Source organism: Hyperolius riggenbachi, chromosome 4 (assembly GCF_040937935.1).
Source record: "Hyperolius riggenbachi isolate aHypRig1 chromosome 4, aHypRig1.pri, whole genome shotgun sequence".
Classification (NCBI taxonomy): domain Eukaryota; kingdom Metazoa; phylum Chordata; class Amphibia; order Anura; family Hyperoliidae; genus Hyperolius; species Hyperolius riggenbachi.
Window position 1 is genome coordinate 480,694,217 of NC_090649.1, and position 23,118 is coordinate 480,717,334.

The 23,118-nt window shown below is 41.6% G+C and overlaps 1 protein-coding gene across 3 annotated transcripts in view; it reads right to left on the minus strand.

Moving 5' to 3' along the window:
- Positions 1-23,118, minus strand: part of BICRAL (BICRA like chromatin remodeling complex associated protein) — a 79,663-nt gene that overhangs the window by 45,456 nt on the left and 11,089 nt on the right. Inside the window, exons 2-4 of one of the 3 annotated variants that reach the window (XM_068232969.1) lie at positions 11,269-11,412; positions 10,941-10,986; positions 4,139-4,159 (exon numbers count right to left, since the gene is read on the minus strand). In XM_068232969.1, the coding sequence (XP_068089070.1) occupies positions 4,139-4,159; positions 10,941-10,981 (62 nt within the window). In that variant the 5' untranslated portion in view covers positions 10,982-10,986; positions 11,269-11,412. Of the gene's footprint in view, positions 1-4,128; positions 4,160-10,940; positions 10,987-11,268; positions 11,413-23,118 lie in introns of all 3 variants that reach the window. The other 2 variants (XM_068232968.1, XM_068232970.1) reach the window with 2 other exon arrangements.

A 23,118-nucleotide genomic window follows, 5' to 3' on the forward strand; every position in this document is an offset into this window, starting at 1 on the left:
TGTCACCATGTAATAAATGTCAGAATGTAAATCAGGGATTTAAAAGATTTTACAATGGGGAAACACTGACTAAATCATTTATACATAATTATTGTAAAAATGAAGCACTTTTTTTATTACATTATTGTTACTGGAGTTCCGCTTTAAAACAACAGGAGCGGGGGAAGTTAGCATTGTCAGTTATGGGTTAGGAGATTAGGGTTTGGCATCAAAACGGGCATTTTTTTCATCAAAGAGTGGGTAAAAGTCAGGTGCCAGGGTGAAGGATTTTTGTCAAGGTAGGAGGTTAGGGTTAGGCATACACCAAAACTACCAGCTCCAAATTCATACGTACCCTCAAAAGAGCCCACGAGAGATAAAATCCATCAAGCATCCATTCAAACATGAGATATCAGTTCTAGCTGAACAAACACTTTCATTATAAATATATTCATTTCTTTGAGAATGGACGAATATCAAATTTCCTCGAATCCAAATCCAAAAAGATTCATAAATCTTTCAAATCTCAAATCCTGTACGTAAGAATTGTGTGATGTGTGTAGGAATAGTAGTTAGACTTGGAATAGACGATTATAAGTCTAACTACCGTAGTACTATTCCTACACAGATCACAAAATTTTTACGTACAGGATTCGAGATTTGAAAGATTGGAGAATATTTTTGGATTCAGATTTGAGGAAATTTGGGATTTGATTTCATCTCTTTTATTTTTAAAAGAGGACCTGCCCTGCTTCACATGTATCCATGACATCTGTTCAAGTCTATGATATACCAAGCAACCTTTATCTGGAGTTGCTAAGTTACAGATAAGTTTGGAAATTTCATATATTATTCTGTACATTTTCATTGTATGTGCCATGGACATATGCACACCTGGTAACAGATAAGTCCATTTGCAATGAACTTATTCTTAGGGCCGGTTCACACGGACGCTTGGCGGCGTTTACTGCTAAGCGTCCGGGACTTGTCTGCTAAATGCTCCCATTGAAGTGAATGGGAGCATTTAACATTGCGCGGTTACCGTCGATTACCGTTGATTGCGCAAACGCAGTGTTCCGATCCCGATTTTCCTCATTGTTTCAGCCGACCCTAGAAGTCGCATGCGGCTTCTAGGGTTGCCTAGCCGCTGCGTCTTCATGTCCCCTCGATCGCGACAGGAAGCTTACGATCGCCGTACCGCCACGCCCGAACGAGACATCACAGGACGTCGCCTGCTGTCCGTGTGGACTGTCCCTTATTTAACTAGCCAGTGTACCTGTAAAGTACAGAAAAGTGCCAGAATCACCTAATATGAGTACTTATAGTTGTTAGTGATTAAAATATTTTGAAATGGGGCATTGATTGGTAATGAAATATACTTGCATTACAGAATTTAGCACTGTTTTAGAATACTGACAAAATAACAGTATCTAACTAATATATACACAGCAAACGAACTCATTACTACAGATCGGCATATAGATGATGAGCAGACACACAATTTACAATTTACAACACAAGAGAAGGGAAGGAATATGTTAGAAGCATATTATTCAAGCAGGGATCTCTACACCTTGCAGCTAGTTTAGTATCAGTATAGCGATACAGTAACAGCTTCAACAGTACATACTGGAAGTGACATGCCATTGTCACAAACGGGGTTCAAATCAGTAATGTAAGTACGCTACATTTTAAGACATTTTAAATACACTTAAGTGTAAGTACTAAGGCTGTTTGCAGATGGCATGATTGCTTTAAATAAATTCTCAAATCAATAAAGGCCAACACCTAAACATGCCACCTGTAATTTTATGTCCCCAGCTGCCACTGCAAAACCACAGTTCACTCATGCCAATTGCAAAAACTTACAGTTTTGTAATATGCATTTGAGCCACACAAATGCAATCATGCTTGTACCTACCGAATGGCTGAGCATCATTATGGAAGCAAAGCAAACAGGAAGTGGTACGGTAGGCCACACCTGCAGCAGCGACATGGGACATAAAACTAGATATAGGCCTCAATTCACTAAGCTTATCTTCTGTCTTTAATAACGTTTCTAGAGTTATCACCATGGTGATAAGGCATGTAGTATTCAGGAAACATTTTACCTCAGGCAAACCTAAAGTTAACTCTTCTGTCTTTTTAACTCTTCAATCCTTAAAATAACTCCAGAATTCTAAAGTTAAAGACAGGCTGTTAATTAACTGCATGTGAAAATAACTACAGAAGAGGTAACTTAAAAAATAAAGAGATAAGATAACTCTCTCACTGTGTGGAGGTAAGTTTTCTGTTGCCTTATTATCTCCAGCATGATATGATCTTAGTCAATTGAGGCCATTGCCACTGTATATTGCCATATCCATATTTTTCTCCGATTATATATATATATATATATATATATATATATATATATAGAGAGAGAGAGAGAGAGAGAGAGAGAGAGAGAGAGAGAGAGAGAGAGAGAGAGAGAGAGAGAGAGAGAGAGAGAGAGAGAGAGAGAGAGAGAGAGAGAGAGAGACACCCTAATGTGAATGTATGGAGATTTGGTATTTTCCAGATTATGGCCCTTATTCAAATGACTTTTCCTCCCTCCTAAATTCTCTCCAAAGTGATATTTTCAATCCTAATCAATAAAATGCCTTTAAAAAAAAGTATGATATGTGTGTGTTTTTTTTTTACTTTTTACTTTTATTTTTCAGTACAGGTTTTTTTTTTTTAATAATAATTATTATTAAATACAACGGTCTCAATTCACTAAGCTTATCTCCTGTCTTTAATAACGTTTCTAGAGTTATCACTATGGTGATGAGGCATGTCGTATTCAGGAAACATTTTACCTCAGGCAAACCTAAAGTTAACTCTTCTGTCTTTAAGTGAACGCTTCAATCCTTAAAATAACTCCTAACGTTAAAGACAGGCTGTTGATTAACTGCGTGTGAAAATAACTACAGAGGAGGTAAATTAACTACAGAGGAGGTAACTTAACTACAGAGGAGGTAACTTAACTACAGAGGAGGTAACTTAAGGAATGAAGAGATAAGATAACTCTCTCACTGGGCCATATGCAATTCACTTTTTCTCCTGAGTTTTCTCCAAGGAGACATGTTTTTATCTTCAATTTAAATTAACTTTTTAGAACCTTACAAAGAAAAAAGTACCAAAAAGTAGGCAAAAAAGTACTGTCAAAATTATTTTCAGCATTTGTTTGCTTGCTGGTGGAGTAAAGGGTGTTTTATTTAGAAGTTGTTAAAATATCACCTAGGAGAAAACTCAAGTGAAAAAGTGAATTGCATATGGGCCAGTGTGTGGAGGTAAGTTTTCTCTTGCCTTATTATCTCCAGCATGATCTTAGTGAATTGAGGCCAATGTCGTTTAAGCAATTAGCAAAAAAAAATACTCAGAAAAACATTGACAGTACTTTTTTCATCTACATTTTGGTATTTTCTCAAATGCAGAGTTCTGAAAAAAAAGATTTTAAATGGAAGATTAAAATTTATCTCATAGGAAAAACTTTGGAGAAAAAGTCAATTAAATAAGGGCCCATATGCAATTAACTTTTTATCCTGAGTTTTCTCCTTGGTGATATTTTCCCAGCTTAAATGCCTTTTAAACAGCCGGCAATCAAAAAATAACGAAAGATAATTCTGATAGTACATTTCACTCGCCTTTTTGGTACTTTTTCAATTGTAAAGTGCTAAAAAGTTATTGCAAAGAGAAAATTAAAAATTATCTCCTAGGAGAAAACTCAGGAGAAAAGTTAATTGCATATTTGTTATTTATCTATGAGGTTTGGTACTAAAATCAGATTTTGTATCGGTATCTATTTTTTTTTTTTATCCGCATAATTTTAAATAGAAAAATTATTGAAGTTTTTACACCGCCTGCAGAATTAACTGGGAAGTCTTGTATGAAATAGTTAATTTTACTCCAATGTCCTCCACTCCTCCTATGTCATGTTTCTGTGACTATTCATCAAGTGTGTCATTTATTCTCCTCATTTAAAGTACAGTGCTATAAATGTATAAATGAAGGATAATAATAATAATAATAAAATTATTATTATTCTTCTTGCTAATAATAACAGCAAAACTATAATGTTGGATACTTGTTTACTGCAGCAGTAAAGCAAGCATCTTTTCTGCTCACAAAACTTTACCAGTCACACCAAGAGGTAGAGCTAATAAAAAATAAAAGAATAAAATAAATTAAAATATATCTATATACAATTGCATTTTTAAGTCCTACCATCAATAAATAAATACATTAAAACAAACAAGTTAATAAAAATACTGTTTAATTATTATTATTTTTTTTTGGGGGGGGGGGAGGGGTCTGTTTAGATCTATGCATGTTTGTGCAACTTTACCATGTGCTTTTAAATGCAAAACATGCTAATTAATGTATAATAAAAACATGCACGTTGTTGTGACTAATAGATATGAAACAAATAATAAGGGTTTCCTTACCCCAGGAAAAAAAAACAAAAAACAAATGTTTGTATCTTATTTATATCTTATTCTACTTATATCTTGTTGGACAGCTTTCATAAAACAATTGTAAAATGTAAAATACATGTGTACACTTACACAGTATAAATTACTTTTTGCTTATGTTACTGTCATTTACTTTAATGGTGCCCATACATGGTACAATTTTTTTCATCCAATCTTACCATTTCTATGTATTATTAGGGTAAATTAAGTGAATATACTGAAAGGATAATTAAGGCAGTACCCTTATATTACATAGAAATGGTAAGATTGGATGAAAAAAATTGTACCATATATGGGGACCATAAGAAATTACGGGCAGGTCACCATCAGATGGATCGGGGATCTCCGCCGGTGAACGACTGTTCCTGATCTATCTGGTCGAATCTGCAAGCGTCATTTGCAGCTTCAGAAACAAACGATCCTGTAAACGAGCGTTTACATGATAGCGGCAAAACCAGCTAATGTCAATAAGGATCGGAACAAGCCTCTGCGATTTATTCAGACATGGTGGTGGTTCAAAAATGAAAACGCCACAGGTGATGTACATTGTGAAACATCGTTTAACACGTTTTCACATTAAAAAAAGGTCTTTATGAAAAATTTTTGAGAAAATCTCTTGAGGTAGCCACACACGATACAATAAAATGATCCAATTTTACAGCAATTCAATAAATATGATCAGATCTCCCGAAAAAATCTAAAGCTTCTTTTTTTTTCATTCGACCTCAAAATCCGATCGGATTTCCCTTTCTCTTTTTTTATTGTTCCGGAATGCTGGAATTTTTTCTTCAATTTTTCTAAAGATTGTATGGTGTGTGTTAGATTGTCAATTTATTAATATACCCACCCTAGCTATTTCCTCAGGGTTTCCAATCATTTTTATCATAATTGGGGAAACATTGAACATAGGCGTGTGGTACATTGGTCATATTTTTGAAATGTTACAATCAGTCAAAAAAAAATTGATTGCAATTCTTAAATTGAACAGATATTTAAAATATTGTAGGGTGTGTAGCCACCTCAAGTGGGTATGGGCCTTTACAGTTAGTAGTAATCTGACAAACCCAACTAGTCCATTTCCTCCTGGGGATTCTCAGTATTTTTTTGATACGTTACAAAAGCACTCCCTGGAAAGGATCTATACAAAGATGCCGGCTGACCTCCCTCCACATTTGCACAGTATTTTGGCAGTTATACTGAGCAATCCCCATTCAGTAAGCATTTTTAAGAAAACAAATTTGTAACAAAAAAAAATGTAATTTTAAAAATGAACAGATTTTTACTGTGTGTTGTATGTGACAGCGACACAAGAAAAAAGTAATTTACAGTGCATTTTTCTCTAAAAGAAATATACAGGTTATATATATATATATATATATATATATATATATGTATACACATGCATTTTAAACATAACAATTAGTAATCCTTTTAGGCTACGTTTCCACTGTTGCGATTGCAGTCCGATTCCACGCACATGCGGATACGATTTGGCAGCCAATTGAAGTCAATATGGAGCATGCGAATTCCTGTGCGGGGAAAAAATTGACGGCATGCAGCATAATCTCGCGTCACCCGCCCTAATTCCTAATTCCACAGCCGTGCATGGCATGATTTGGAGACGCATCACAACTGTGCCGGCATCGTATCTCGCAAGGTGCATGTTGTGCACAGTGGAAATGTAACCTTATTATGGGATAACCAGCACAAACATACTACTGGATCTTTAAATGTAATTATCTTATACTGTAATTCATTTGGCATATGTGAACATGCGTTTTATACATACAGGTTAGTACTGAAGTGAGTGGTTTATTACTAGGAGAAAAAAAATAATCTATAAGTAGAAAGTGATTATCAAAATGGTTGACGAATATGCAAATTAATGAATTAGCTGCCAGTTAATTAATCATTAGTACGTAATGTGATTTACCCCATGGAAAGTTCAGTTTCTTTTGCTTAAATTTCAGATTAGATTGAACTACAATTAAAATATTTGTTAAAGCTTTAGTTTAGCACTAGAAACTAAAGCAATGCTCTCAATGGTGAATAATGGAACAGAATGATGACATGTAGGGCCCGATTCAATTCAATTTTTATTCTACCGTAAGTTTTCTTCTAGGTGATAGTTTCCCATCTTATCAATAAAATGCCTTTTCAGCCACCAGCAAGCAGGAAAATACTCAAAGTAATTTTAGCAGTACTTTTTCACCTAATTTTTGGTACTTTTTCAACTGCAGCGTTAAAAATGTATTTTAAGCATTAGATGAAGAATTGTCTCCTAAGGAAAAAAATTAGCAGAAAAAGGGAAATTGGATTGGGCCTGTTGTGCATTAAATTTAATACAAGAGTTTTTCCTTTTTTAATTAGGTCAATTTCAAATATTATATGTAAATATATTTCATGGTTTGGCAGAAAATAACATTCTGCTAACATCAGACAACATGGCCCTTATTTAATTCACTACTTCTAAGTTGTCTCCAAGGAGAATCTTCTATTTAAAAAAAAAAACTTTTTTACAATCTGCAATTAAAAAAAGTGCTAAAAAGTCAGTGGGAAAAGTACTATCAAAATTATTCGGAGTATTTTTTTGCTTGCTGGTGGCTTAAAAGGCATTGTATTGATAAGTAGAGTTGGGCCGAACGGTTCGCCGGCGAACGGTTCCCGGCGAACTTTGGTGGTTCGCGTTCGCCACCCGCAGGCGAACGTTTGCGGAAGTTCGCTTCGCCCAGTTCGCATCAAAAAACAAAATTTTTACCCTCCATTTCACTGTCAGCAGCCATGTTATGGTCAAACACACTGCTTGAGGACCCACCCACCCTCCCTTCAAGCTAGGTCCTTTATACCATTTGACTCAGTTGTCTGCCTACACTAATAAATTATGGGACAGCTGGTACACACTCTGCTAGAGAGTTTTTATTCCTCCCACCTCCCTCCTTCCTCCTCCCACCCTTCAACCCTTCAATCTTCTGGCAGGGAATTATACTACTTTAAAAGCCAGTATACATCATACCATAGCTGGGAATCGAACCCAGATCTCACTGTGTAGTGGACACGTCACCCTAAGCACTGTACCACTACAGTAGTAAGTGAAGCTTGCCGAAAATGTACCATTAATGCTCAATGCAATAGAACCATTAGGTTGCTTAAAGGAGAACTGTAGTGAGAGGTATATGGAGGCTGCCATATTGATTTCCTTTTAAGCTATACCAGTTGCCTGGCAGCCCTGCTGATCTATTTGGCTGCAGTAATAATAATAATAATAATAATCCAAACATTTGTATAGCACTTTTCTCCTGTCAGACTCAAAGCGCTCAAGAGCTACAGCCACAGGGACACGCTCAAGAGGCCACCCTGCAGTGTTAGGGAGTCTTGCCTTGAACTCCTTACTGAATAGGTACTTGACCTAGCCAGGATTCGAACCCTGGTCTCCCATGTCAAAGGCAGAGGCCTTAACCAGTACACTATCCAGCCACTGTAGTGTGAATCCCACCAAAAACAAGCATGCAGCTAATCTTGTCAGATCTTACAAAAATGTCAAACTGTTGTTTGTTCAGGGTCTAGGGCTAAAAGTATTGGAGGCAGAGGATCTGCAGGATAGCCAGGTAACTGGTATTGCTTAAAAGGAAATCAATATGGTAGCCTCCATATACCTTTCACTACAGTTCTCCTTTAAAGGGAACCTTAACTGAGAGTGATATGGCTGTTTCCTGTAAACAATACCAGTTGCCTGGCAGTCCAGCTGATCTTTGTGACTGCAATAGTGGCTGAATCACACCCTGAAACAAGCATGCAGCTAATCCAGTCTGACTTCAGTCAGAGCACCTGATCTGCATGCTTGTTCAGGGGCTGTGGCTAAAAGTATTAGAGACACAGGATCAGCAGGCGATTCAGGCAACTGGTATTATTTTAAAAGGAAAAATCCATATCCTTCTCCGTTTAGGTTCCCTTTAAGGATTTGTAGCATAAAAGCCAACTCACATTTACTGGGATTAGAACCTGGGTCTCACTGTATGGTGGACAAGCACACTAACCACTATACCAACTGAAGCTGGCCTGAAATTGCTGGCCTGAACCAGCAATTTCAGGCCAGCAATTTCAGGCCAGCAATTTCAGGCCAGCAATTTCAGGCCAGCTTCAGTTGGTATAGTGGATAGTGTGCTTGTCCACCATACATTGAGACCCAGGTTCAAATCCCAGCCAATGTGAGTTGGCTTTTATGCTACAAATCCTTAAAGGGAACCTAAACGGAGAAGGATATGGATTTTTCCTTTTAAAATAATACCAGTTGCCTGAATCGCCTGCTGATCCTGTGTCTCTAATACTTTTAGCCACAGCCCCTGAACAAGCATGCAGATCAGGTGCTCTGACTGAAGTCAGACTGGATTAGCTGCATGCTTGTTTCAGGGTGTGATTCAGCCACTATTGCAGTCACAAAGATCAGCTGGACTGCCAGGCAACTGGTATTGTTTACAGGAAACAGCCATATCACTCTCAGTTAAGGTTCCCTTTAAAGGAGAACTGTAGTGAAAGGTATATGGAGGCTACCATATTGATTTCCTTTTAAGCAATACCAGTTACCTGGCTATCCTGCAGATCCTCTGCCTCCAATACTTTTAGCCCTAGACCCTGAACAAACAACAGTTTGACATTTTTGTAAGATCTGACAAGATTAGCTGCATGCTTGTTTCTGGTGGGATTCACACTACAGTGGCTGGATAGTGTACTGGTTAAGGCCTCTGCCTTTGACATGGGAGACCAGGGTTCAAATCCTGGCTAGGTCAAGTACCTATTCAGTAAGGAGTTCAAGGCAAGACTCCCTAACAATGCAGGGTGGCCTCTTGAGCACATCCCTGTGGCTGCAGCTCTTGAGTGCTTTGAGTCTGACAGGAGAAAAGCGCTATACAAATGTTTGGATTATTATTATTATTATTATTATTACTGCAGCCAAATAGATCAGCAGGGCTGCCAGGCAACTGGTATAGCTTAAAAGGAAATCAATATGGCAGCCTCCATATACCTCTCACTACAGTTCTCCTTTAAGCAACCTAATGGTTCTATTGCATTGAGCATTAATGGTACATTTTCGGCTAGCTTCACTTACTACTGTAGTGGTACAGTGCTTAGGGTGACGTGTCCACTACACAGTGAGATCTGGGTTCGATTCCCAGCTATGGTATGATGTATACTGGCTTTTAAAGTAGTATAATTCCCTGCCAGAAGAGACCCTCCTCCCTCCGGTAGGAGGGAGGAGGGAATAGGTTGAAGGGGAGGTGGGAGGAGGGAGATTAAAATCTTCCTAGCAGAGTGTGTAGCAGCTGTCCCATAACTAATTAGTGTAGATAGGCAAATGGTATAAAGGACCTTGCTTGGAGGAGGGGGGGTGGGTCCTCCAGCAGAGATGTGTATTTCACTCAATTAGGTGTGGCTCCAGGTATTAGAGCTTTTGAAACATGTTTTCTATCATTTTTCCAGCTGATAGAAACTTTTAAACTTTGAAAGTTCGCCTCCCCATTGAAGTCTATTGCGGTTCGCGAACTTTTTCGCGAACCGAACCTTTTGCGAAAGTTCGCGAACTTAAAATCGGAGGTTCGGCCCAACTCTATTGATAAGGCGTGAAATATCACCTAGGATAAAAATCAGAAGAAAAAGTAAATTGCATATGGGCCCATTTCCTCTTAGGTCTGCACCATTTTAATTGATATGGGTTTGCTAGGTCTACCCAAGGGATGTACGGATTCTATGCCTTAACCCTAATATGATTTTTTAATTTTTGTAACACTTACATGGATTTTTTATTTTTGATGGAATATTTGATTTTTTTTAAAGATGGTCTCATTGGAGGTGTAACATTAGGCAATGTAGACTGCAGGCTGACTCATAGATCTACTACAGAAAGTGACTTCTTAATCCTGAGTGGGGACAGGTTTATGTCTCCTACCTGCCTAATTAATAGTTACCTTGGGGTAACCCTTGTTTGTGAGTATCACTCCTAATTCATTAATATGTATTATTATTTCTCATTGTAACATAGTACACAATATTGGGCTCTCGGTTCTTTAATCTTTTTGACTCGTAGATGGGGTTACCCCCACTCTTTTTGCAGTCAAAAAGTCAGTGATTTTTTTTTGATTATAATACATTCCCACTACCTTTAGCTACCAGAAGTCACTTGTATAAAAAATGGCTTTCTGTCATTCTGAATATGCGAGTGGTCTCCAACAAAAGCCTCAAATAGCTGAAGGAAGCAGAAGTAGGGACTTTACAAAAGGCTTCCGGGAATTGGCAGCCCTGGTGGGTGGAAAGTTAAAGACGACTTTGAAAAATCTGCTGATCTCGTTTAGTTTTAAAATCTAGGAAGAATCACTTGGGATACATTCACTTTTTAGAGTAGTGTATTGGCAATGACATTAAGATATAAATATCAGCAACTACATAGATATACGTAGTAAACTGTGCACTTACCCAATGAAATCAAGAAGACCAGCATCATCATCATCATCCATGTCAGCTACATAAAAAAATGTGCCTTTCTTTAATGCATGCATGTTAATGGCAAACGTTGCTTTCTCACAAAATTGGACGAACACAGTTAACTGCAAGATTCTTTACAAAATGGTCTGGCGTTTCTAAAATTCAGTAAAATGCATCATGTGACAAAGGAATGACATCAGCTGGAGGCTGGCTACCTGCCAATCCTTACATATTCAATAGCAGGATCTTCATTGGATGCCTTAATTGTCGAAACAAATAACGTGAAATATTTTTTGCCTTCACTAATTACAAAAAGTACCTTGTGTTCCAAAGGTTTACCACAACTTTTCCTCATGCCAATCATAAGAGACTCCATCTTCAAATGAAGTCAGTACATTCATTGTGATAAGACAATGACTTCTTGAAACGGTAGCATACAGTATTTCCGTACCAGTCAAATAACCTAGAAGAAGAAAAAAGCAAAACAAAAATATAGTTGTGATGTGTTGTCTAATATCAGCATTGCTGTTAGAAAATTATCCCAACAACAAAGTAAGTTTAAGTTTAATTTCACAGAGAGGTGCGGCCCCGGTGTGGAGGGGGGCGACGCTTAGCGACAGGGGACATCACACCACTGAGGGAAGCCTCAATAGGATCTGGCTTACTGCGCATGCGTGCTTGCGTGGCCTCGCTGAAGGAAGAGAAGGTGCGTGGCTGATATGATTAGCGACAATGGCCTCAATTCACTAAGATCATGCTGGAGATAATAAGGCAAGAGAAAACTTACAACACATCAACCTTGCCTTATTAAGGTGTAGAGATATGTTTGTACAGTGCGAGAGTTATATTATCACTTCAGTCCTTAAAGAGAATCTGTATTGTTAAAATCGCTCAAAAGTAAACATACCAGTGCGTTAGGGGACATCTCCTATTACCCTCTGTCACAATTTCGCCGCTCCTCGCCGCATTAAAAGTGGTTAAAAACAGTTTTAAAAAGTTTGTTTATAAACAAACAAAATGGCCACCAAAACAGGAAGTAGGTTGATGTACAGTATGTCCACATTTAGAAAATACATCCATACACAAGCAGGCTGTATACACCCTTCCTTTGGAATCTCAAGAGATCATTTGTGTGTTTCTCATCTCTCATGCACTGAAGTTTCAGGCTGCTTGTTTCTTCCTGCAAACAGCTTTGCCCTTGTTTGTAATTCCTCAGTATGTGGAAGCCCAGCCAGCTCAGAGGACGATTTATCCAGCTTGTAAAAGATAAGAGAGAAGAGAGAAGCTGCCCTAATCCTAAATAATACACAGGCAGTGTGCATAGAGGGGCCTGAAAGGGGGAGTTCATAGCAGAACCACAACACTGAAGAACTTGGCAGCCTTCCAGACACAGGCGGACAAGTCTGACAGGGGAAAGATACATTGATTTATTACAGAGACTGTGATAGCAGAAAGTGCTGCAGTAAGCCAGAACACATTAGAATAGCTTTTGGAACTTGTAGGATGATAAAAAACAGGATGCAATTTTTGTTACGGAGTCTCTTTAAGTTACCTTCTCTGTAGTTATTTTCACACACAGTTAATTCACAGCCGGGGCCATATGCAATTCACTTTTTCACCGGAGTTTCCTCCCAGGAGATAATTTTTCATCTTCAAATTAAAATAACTTTTCAGCACTTTTCAACTAAAAAAGTACCCAAAAGTAAATAAAAAAGGACTATCAACATTATTTTGAGCCGTTTCATGCTTTCTGTTGGCTTAAAATGCATTTTATTGACAAATTAAAAAATATCCCCCAGGAGAAAACTCAGGAGAAAAATGTAATTGCCCCTGTCTTTAAGTTTAGAATTCTGGAGTTATTTTAGGCTGCTTTCACAGTGGGACGTTACAGGCGCACGTTAGAGCAGCCTGTAACGCAGCCCACCGCACAGTAATGAAAAATCAATGGGGCTGTTCACAGTGCGGACGTTGCGTTACATTGTAACGCTGCGTCACAAGACAACGTACTGCATGCAGTACTTTGGACGCAGCTGAGCCGCGTTAGACTGCTTGCACATGCTCAGTAATGTTGGGGAGGAGCGGAGAGCGGCCAGGCACATGGCTAAATAATATGCACTGCACGTTATGACGTGCAGTGTTTACTTCCTGGAGCAGCCGCTCTGTGCGGCGATTGGCCAGCGGGACCACGTGATGCCGCATGCGCACAAGAGTGCGCATCACGGCATCACTGACGCCAGAGTGAGCTGCACAACGCGGCTCACTCTGACGTCCAGGTCTAGCACCACCAGGCGTTCCGTTAGGGGGACGTTATGCGACCTTAACGCCCCCTCTAACGCAACGTCCTGGTGTGAAATTAGCCTTAAGGATTGAAGCGTTAACGTTAGAGTTCTCACCTTAACTTAAAGACAAAAGAGTTAACTTTAGGTGTGCCTGAGGTAAATTGTTTCCTGAATACTACATGCCTCATCACCATGGTGATAACTCTAGAAACGTTATTAAAGACAGGAGTTAAAGGGCTTACGAGGTAAAAAAAAAAAAAAAAAAAGTTAAGTACCTGCTTAAAATCTGATTCCACAGAGGACATCTTCCGCGCCCTCCATGTAGTTCCGCCGGGGCCCCGATGTTTAATCGCCCCCCGGGCCGTGTAGCTGCCTGCCCAAGCCAATCTAACATTTGAACAGCATAATTCATAGTTACTGTTTATATAAGAGAAGTTTATAGCAATTAGTGCTAGTTTTCTGTACAGAACAATATATACCTATATAGGTCTGTTGTATGATAAGCAGAAAAGTTAGCCTGCTGTTAAAATTTATTTGTGTGCAGAGTAACAGCCTGCAGCATCAGCAGGGCCGGTTTAAGCAACAATGGGGCCCCAGGGCAAAATAAACCTGCCCCCCCCCCCAACATATACCCCGGAACAAAAGTCGGCATTAGGGGACCTTTTTGCAGTTGGTATAGTCAAGTGAAGTCCCAATCGGTCGGAGCTCCACATTCTGGCTATCCCAGCCTGCATGGGGGACAAGGGGTTAAAAAGTTTCAGGAGGGGGGACCCCACATAATTTTTTTTTTTTTTTAATTCCCACACTCTAAACATAAAAAAAAAAAATTGGGAAAATAGGAAAAAATGCCAGGGATCTTCATACAGCCATATTGCGGCTGTATAGCGATCCCTGGCGAAAGCGCTGCGGCTGCGTATCGACCCCCTGGAAACCCCGTCAGGAAATTTATTGCGATTTCGTTTGATGCATGTAAAATTACACTACCGTTAGGTTTGCTACTAAAAGTGACATTTACCGCATTTAAAAGTATACTTTTTTCCTTCGAAACTTTAAAATAGATTTTCTCAAAAACTATAAGGTCTTTTTAAAAAATTGTTTTTTCCTCTTATTCCTAATGATCTCCTTAACATACCCTGCAAATTTAGGGTTTCTAGCATTTCAGGTGGATTTGCTATTAACCATTAAAGTCGGCAGGTTTTTAAATGTGTTTTTTTTCCTTTGAAACTTTAAAATCGATTTTCTCAAAAACTATAAGGCCGATTTTGAAATTTTTTTCCCTCTTGTAGCCACTGGGGGCCCCTACAAGCTCTGGGGCCCTGGGGCAGCTGCCTCCTTTGTCTTAATGGTAGCGCCGGCCCTGCGCATCAGCTATAATATAGCTAGCTAAGCACAGGACATTACATGGTTAACCTTCCTGTCGGTAAGCCCGAGCTGAGCTCGGGGTAAGCCGCCGGAAGGCACCGCTCAGGCCCCGCTGGGCCGATTTGCATAATTTTTTTTTTGCTGCACGCAGCTAGCACTTTGCTAGCTGCGTGCAGTGCCCGATCGCCGCCGCTACCCGCCGATCCGCCGCTATCCGTCGCGCCGCAGCCGCCCCCCCCCCCCAGACCCCGTGCACTGCCTGGCCAATCAGTGCCAGGCAGCTCTATGGGGTGGATCGGAATCCCCTTTGACGTCACGACGTCGATGACGTCGGTGACGTCATCCCGCCCCGTCGCCATGGCGACGGGGGAAGCCCTCCGGGAGATCCCGTTCTTTGAACGGGATCTCCGGATCTCCGATCGCCGGCGGCGACCGGAGGGGCTGGGGGGATGCCGCTGAGCAGCGGCTATCATGTAGCGAGACTTTGTCTCGCTACATGAAAAAAAAAAAAAAATTAAAAAAAAAGATTTGCTGCCCCCTGGCGATTTTTTTGCAAACCGCCAGGAGGGTTAATCTGAGTACTCCAGTCACCTGACAGTCTAGGCCAATCAGAACCCAGCCTTGCTCTGAGATCTGCTAGAATCTAGCCAGACATGCCAGCAGCCATCTAAAGCCCAATCTACACGATACGATTCTTTGTGCGATTCAATTACGATTTTATTTACGACCCGATTAAATCCGACATGTCCGATCAGGATTTAATTCGATTTGCCATTGCAAAACAATGGCGAATTGAATCAAATCGAATCCCAATCGGACATGTCGGATTTAATCGGATCGTAAATAGAAACGTAATTGAATCGCACAAAGAATCGTATCGTGTAGATTGGGCTTTAGAGACAGAATCTTCAGAGCTTATGAGAGAGACAGAGCAGAGAAACTGCCCTTAAAGAGACTCTGTAACAAAATTTTCATCCTTATTTCTTCTATCCTATAAGTTCCTATACCTGTTCTAATGTGCTCTGTCTAACTGCAGCCTTTTCTAGTTGCACAGTGGCAGTATTATCTCTATTATATCATCTAATCTTCTCTCCTCTGTTGGCTCTGTCGGGTTCAGGGAGTCAGGCTGGAATGTGCTGTGCTGCTTGTGATTGGATAGACGCTATACACACCCTCTCCAGACCCCCTGCACACTTTGTATGACTCACACACTGAGCTACTCTTTTGTTTGTAAACACTGCATAAAACTGGCAATTACAAGCCAGGATTGCAGCAGGGAGTGGCAGAAACAGCACAGAGGGACCCAGGAGAACATAATGAATAGAATGGTATGCTTTTTACTGTAAGAATTTTAGAGTACAGATTCTCTTTAAGATCCTATGAGGCGAAAATAGGTGAGCTATCTTGATTTATATGTATTCATACTGCTAATGACAGTGTTAGTAGTTATATGTTAGAGTCTATACTGAATACTGTTTTTGTATGTTTGACCCTAGTTCTACCGCACTTACAAGTTCTACCCTGCTTTCTACGCACTTACGGTTTCTACCACTTGAAACTGCTCAGAATTCCAATACGCACCAATATTCTAAAACTGTGATCATCTTTGTTCCTGATTCCCTATCCTGGTGATATTATCAATAAAGAAAAGTATTTTTGTACCAGCGGTGTTTTTAAAGTCTTTCAAGGATCCAAGGACAGTTACAGGCCGCTCCCGACCCCTCAGCCCGGGTCGGGCTCTCGTGCCTCGCGTAAAATGGCCGCCAGAGCTGGCCGCCGCTGCGCAGTCCGCATGTATGCGAGTGCGGCTGCGAAGCTCTAGGGCCTCCCCCTGATCCACGCACAGGAGACAGCCTCCTGTACAGCTTATGAGAACACTAAATTAAAAAAAAATATCAAAATCTTCTACCATTAGAATATTGCGAAAATGTTCTGCTTAACCTCCTGCGGACCGCCGCATGTAAAGCCTCCTACACCGCACTTGTGGCTGTCCTAGCCTGATGCGGCGTAGGATTTACGGCGCCTGCCATTTCTGCTCCTGACACGATCGTGTGCACCCGAGAGGGGAGATTAAGCGGTCATATGACAGCTGACATCTCCCCTCACTGATCACGTGATCACTACGATACGATCGCCGGTGGATCGAAGTGATCACCATTAGGGCTGCGGCGGTCTGAGGAGAAGAAGAGGATGCACTCACCTTCCTGACATTCCCCTGGCGATCGGTGCTCCCCTTCACTCTGGCTGGCATCCCCGCTCGCTCTGACGTAAGTGTTGGTGACGTCATCAAGCGGCATCCCGGAACTTAGCTTCAGTACGAGCGGGGATGCCGGCCACAGTGGAGGGGTCAACATCGGCTTATCGCTGGAGCCTGGGATTTGAGTAAAGCCTGCTGGCTACAGGGGGCCACCATGGACACCATGCCCAGCTAGCCCTGCCAGGGATCTGGCTGCCTGACCCCCCCAAACATGCCCCCCCCCCCCCCCCCATGCAACATTGGCTGGTCCTTAAGCGATCAGTGATCAGCTCGGAACTGCGGAAAGTTGCGGCGTAGAATCTATCAGAACTAGAGAGCCACAGATGCAGTGGTAGATTCTCACTTTCACAGTCCCGAGCCTGACTCCTGAACTGAGAGGGATATGGAGGAGCGTACGTATTAATACGCCGCCGGTAAGCTGGGCACAGGGTGAGCCGAATGACAGGTCACCCTGCTGCAGCTCAAATCCTTGGCGGCGCTAAATACTATTCCTCCTCCAAGTCGTAGCAATTCGGAGGGAGAAGTAATTCTGGGTTAATTGCAGGAACCCCAAATTACCCTTGCACTACTGCTATAGAGGCACCAAGCCCTGAAACCACCTGTTTCGCACAAAGTAGGGTAATTAGAGAAATGGGACTTTACAGAGACAAAGTGTAAGTATGTAGCCAATAGTAATGCAGGGGCAGGGCAGGGCAAAGTCATGTGAGGAGGAGTGCTATAGAAGTGAGGCTGTATTAGCTTGGTACTGCATGGAGTATGACAAAGCATTGGTATCGAGTAAACATGAATGATTTATCATATGTAAACAATGCATGCTGAACTTAAAGAGTTAAGCTAAAAGAGTTAAGCTAAAGCTCAGGAACAAAATTAGATACTTACCTAAAGAAAGGGAAGCCTCAGGTTCCTATTGTGGGTTCCCTCTGCATTCTTATGCCCCCCTGTAGCGTGGCCACGCAAGCCTGCCTGCGCATGCACTGTAAGCCGGAGCTGCTCATACACGTGCTACTGCGCATGCACAGGCGGAATCATTTGGCTCCTGCCCGTCCGTGCTCATGACACTTGACACAGGAGGAGCACAGCCCCAATCTGGAGGGGAGCCGCGCTCAGTGACGGGGGAAAATGGAGTAGCGAGGGAAGCCACAAAAGGGTCCCGAGGCTTCCTTGTCTTAAAGTGTACCCAAGCCGAAGCTCGGGTACAAGATCGCTTAAGAGAGGATCCTATTGAGGCTTCCCTCCCTGCTCTGATGCCTCCCGGTGCTGAGCACGGCCCCCCCGAAAATGCAGTCGCTAATCATATCGCGCAGCTCCTCTTCCTGGATCATAGCTGAGTGAGCCCACCTGCACATGTGCAGTAAGCCGGGCTCCGTGCTACTGCGCATGTGTGGCTGATGCGCGGCCACGCTTCAGAAAGAGGAGCTGTGCGGCCCCAATTTGGACGGAGGCTGCGCTTAACAATGGGGGACAACAAAGAAGTGAGGGAAGCCTCAACAGGATCCTGAGGCTTCCCTCTCTTAAAGAGGAACTCCAGTGAACATTTTACTGTTGGCAGGTGATGTAGCTGCTGCATGGTTTTTGGCAGTTGGAAACAGCTGTAAACAGCTATTTCCCACAATGCAGCAAGGTTCACAGACAGGAAACTGCCAAAAGTTCGAACTTTTCTTGTGGGAGGAGTTTCTTGTGGGAGGGGTTTCACCACAATATCAGTCATACAGCGCCCCTTGATGGTCTGTTTGTGAAAAGGAATAGATTTCTCATGTAAAAGGGGGTATCAGCTACTGATTAAGATAAAGTTCAATTTTTGGTCGGAGTTTCTCTTTAACATAAGTATCTGTTTTTGATCCCAAGCTTTTGCGGATTCTGAGCTTCAGCTAATTTAATAAAAACGAGGTCTTCGTCAATTAATTTTTTATTGAGTTATCAATCAAAAAAACTCCATCTGGGAAGGATGTTCTTTAGGCAGGGCGCCCACTTTCCAAGGCGATATCGTGGCCATTTTTCTTTTTTTTTTTCATAGTGCTGCAATTGTGTTTTCCACACACGATGTTTTGTTTTCATTAGTGATTTTTCATTTTGAGGCAACATACAATAGTATTAAAAATGCGCAGTATGAGAGGGAAACAGGAAAGCTGTCCGATTTTTTACCGCAGAGAAAAACGCAAAAACAGAGCATGGAGTGTCCTTGCCTGAGTCAGATGAGAAGCCAGAAAAAATGTGGTTTAGTGGGGAGTGACTGACAACTGCATGGCTTTGTACTGCATCATTATTATATAGTATTTATATAGCACCTACATCTCCCACAGCACTGTATAAATTTATATAAGTATATATTTTTGTCAATTAACTGTTCCTCAGAGGAGCTCACAATCTAATCCCCATAATCATATGTGCATCATAATCTACTGCCAGTTTAGGGGAAAGTCCATTTCTCTATATGTATGTTTTCGGAATGTGGGAGGAAACTGGAGTGCATGGAGGAAACCCACACAGACACAGGGAGAACATATCAACTTCGTGGCTGCTGTTGGTGACAGTGTAGCACGGAGCGGTGCGATCCTATTCAATATACAGGGGACGTGTTATGTTATGTGGATGTGTGATGTGTTATGGACAGCGTTCAGTGTGCCTGTCCTTGAACGCAAGTTGTTGCGAGCTTTGGAAAAGGAAATAAGGAAATATTGGACAATAGTCTTCCTTAAACAGTACATAGAGGTGCAGAGGGCCCCAAGGGGCATACGAATTATTAAGAGGCTGGCCCAAGCTAGGGTCAGGCAGTCATCAAGAATCAAATGTGAAACGCTAATGCAGGAATTCACGTTAAAATTCCAAGAGGTGGTTTTGGAAGAAAATCAATTGGACTATGAGGAGATTGAGGGGGAGATTGCCAGCATTAAAGCAGCCATCATTGAAAAAGCAGACGAAGTACATCTAACTAAATGTCTGGAGCGATTCAAACAACAACTTGTGAATATCCAAGAACAAGTCAAAAAGGAAAAAAATGATAAATTTCTGAGGGATAAAATGGATTACCAGTTGAAACGGGCTTTTGATTGGCGGAATGTGGATGACTCAGGGTATCGCCCGAGAGGAGGTAAATGGCATAACCCGAGAGTTCCTCCTAGACGTCCCCCGAGGGAATACCCTAAAAATCCTAAAAACCCAAGGAATCCAAAAAACCCGGTGAATCCCAAAAAAAACCCCAAGGGGTCCATTCCGGAGTCAGGAGACAGTTCTCCACAGTCGGCTTGGTTTGGAAGCCCCAACACGAGCCCTGACGATCGCTCTTGCTCAGAGGAGGAATTCCCTTTGGAAGACGCAGACCCAGTAGGCGCAGTAGGAGGCGCAGAAGGCCCAACAGGCAAAGGAAGTGGCAGGGGAATCTTGAAAAAGAACCAAATAACCTGGGATCAGAAGGAATTGAGACGATCACAGAGACGACACAACAGAGTTTAGATATAATCAATCTTTCTAAACTGTCGTTGAGCGAATCGTGTGTGTCCCTGCTTAGGAAAGGACTCAACTTCTGTCCGACAGTAGATTTTGATGAAGTGGAATTTGAGGTGGAGTTGTTCAAAAATGTTCGTAAAATAGCATGTTATAGATACTTTGAATCACAAAAAAAGTTGGGACTATATAAAGAACCAGCACCGGCTAAAGAGGTTACAATTCCTATGATCCTGAGTGAAGAGTTCACCAGTGAGGAGCAGGGTTGGATAAGAGATGTATGTGAGATGGAGGGGTCAGAGAGAATGGTATCATCACATCTGGGACTGGAAGTACCATCATATATTGGATCAGGATCCAGATTCAACCCACAACTTACTCCAGGTTCAGTGTTGGATCTCTTTTACAATAGAGTTAAACAAGACGTAAAGGCTTTAATATATCCAAGAATGAAACCAAATTTGACGAGGGAGGAAAGGGCATCATTGAAATGGCTTAAAGAGCAAAGGGAAGTACTAGTTAAACCCTCTGATAAAGGGGGCAACATCGTGCTGTGGCCGGTGTCGATGTATTTAAAAGAATGCAAAAATCAGTTGGAGGATGGGGTCACATATAGGAAATTGAAAGGTGACCCAACTGAGAAGCACCTCCATACGTTAAAACAGATTCTAAGAACAGCAGTCGAGGAGGGGGCCATGACCTGGAGCTCGGCCAATAAATTGATTCCCACACACCCTAGGAAACCAGTATGGTACTGTATACCCAAGGTGCATAAGAATATGACCTGCCCACCAGGCCGACCAATTTGCTCAGCAATTGGATCGGTCTTTGAGAATCTCTCGCAGTTTTTAGATTACAAATTAAGACCGCTAGTAGAGGCCCTACCATCTTTTTTGCTTGATACGACACATGTATTGAACAGGTTGCAAGAAATAGAGTGGGAAGATAGTTTTCAACTGGCAAGTGTGGATGTAACTTCTCTATACAGTAGGATTCGTCACGAGGATGGCCTAGCAGCAGTGAGATCCTTTTTACCAGCATTACAAGAAAACCCCGAAGTGGTCGGATTCATCATGGCTGGCCTTGGGGCGGTCCTGACCGGGAACTCCTTCCTCTTTGACGGCCAGTGGTACCATCAGGAGGTTGGCACTGCGATGGGGACCCCAGTGGCCCCCACGTTTGCCAACCTCTTCATGGGGCGCTGGGAGTTGAATCAGGTTTTTTCCGGGAGGGGAGGAGTTGCCGCTCGGGTCCGCCTCTGGGCCAGATATATTGATGATATTCTGATCATCTGGGAGGGGGAACAGACAGATTTTGAAAATTGGGTTACAACACTCAACCAGAATGATGTCAACCTCCACCTGACTTCAACGTGGGGTGGGCACCAGTTGGACTTCCTAGACTTAAGAATTGAGATAGTGAATAACAGGATCACTACAAGAACATACAGAAAAGAAACTGCCTCTGAGATGGTCCTACATGGTGAAAGTTACCACCCGGAGAAGTTGAAAAATAGTCTGCCATATAGTCAGATGTTGCGGATGAAACGCAACAACTCTGAGGAACAGGAGGGAATCAGACAAATCACTGAAGTCAGAGGCCGGTTCGCACAGAGAGGATATAAAGAACAGACATTGAGATCTGCTGTGAACTGTGTACATGAAGTGCAAAGATCATCACTCCTACAACCGAGCATAAAAAAGAGAAGGAACTGTTTCTTCATGCATTTTTCACACTCACCATTGGGTGATTTGATAGCGAACTCGGTGAAGAAGAATTGGAGTATCTTGCAAACAGACCCTTTATTGCAGGGTAAATGTGGGGAGCTACCCTGTATTTCCTTCAAAAGGTGTAAAAATATTAAGGATGATCTGGTTAGGAGTGAGTTCCACACACCACAAGAGAGAACTTGGTTGAATAGGTCCAAAGTGGTGGGCATGTACCCCTGTACCAATTGTATTTTTTGCAAATTTGTGAGACGAGGGGATAGCTTCATACATATGGGTAAAGAGTATAGAAGTAGATATTTTTTTAACTGCTCCACTGAAATGACTGTCTATGCAGTAATATGTCCATGCAACCTCATTTATGTAGGAAAAACTACAAGGGCCATGAAGGAGAGGTTCTCGGAGCATCACAAGTCGGTCAGGAATGGTAGGGGGGCCAAGAGACTAATTAATCATGTTAGGGAACAGCACAACTCGGATGCGGACTGCTTGAGGTTTTTTGGGATCGACAAGATAGTACCAAGTGTCAGAGGAGGTGTTGATTTGGAACGTCAGCTCCTCCAAATTGAAAGTAGATGGATTATGAGATTGCAAACAGAGGGGCCGATGGGCTTTAATGACAAATTGGATATGGCAGTGTTTTTGTAATTAGGGGTAGGTTGTATAATGATAATTGAGACTTCGAGTGGTTTGACCATTCTAATAGGTCTCATCTTGACAACAACCATATGCAGGGAAATGTTGGTGTATTAGGGTGAATATATGTTATGAACTTTTGTGGTAAATTGATTGCAGGTAGTACAATGATAATGGTGGATCTAAGGGTACGGTACGATCTGACCCGAGTTGTCTACCTATTTTGAGTCTACAGCAGTCAAATCCACTAATTTTTCCCACACTGTTGTTACATATCCTCCTCTCTCTCCTTTTCCGTGATGGCAGTAAGCAATGGGTAGTGCAATGATAAGAAGTGACATAAGTTGGATGGGGGAAGACTCCCAGACTGGTCACGGTTTGAGGCTACCTGATATATTGCTTACAGATTGATAGATTTATTGTTATGAGGTGCTTAATGAATTATTCAGCTGTTGAGTTTCACCAAA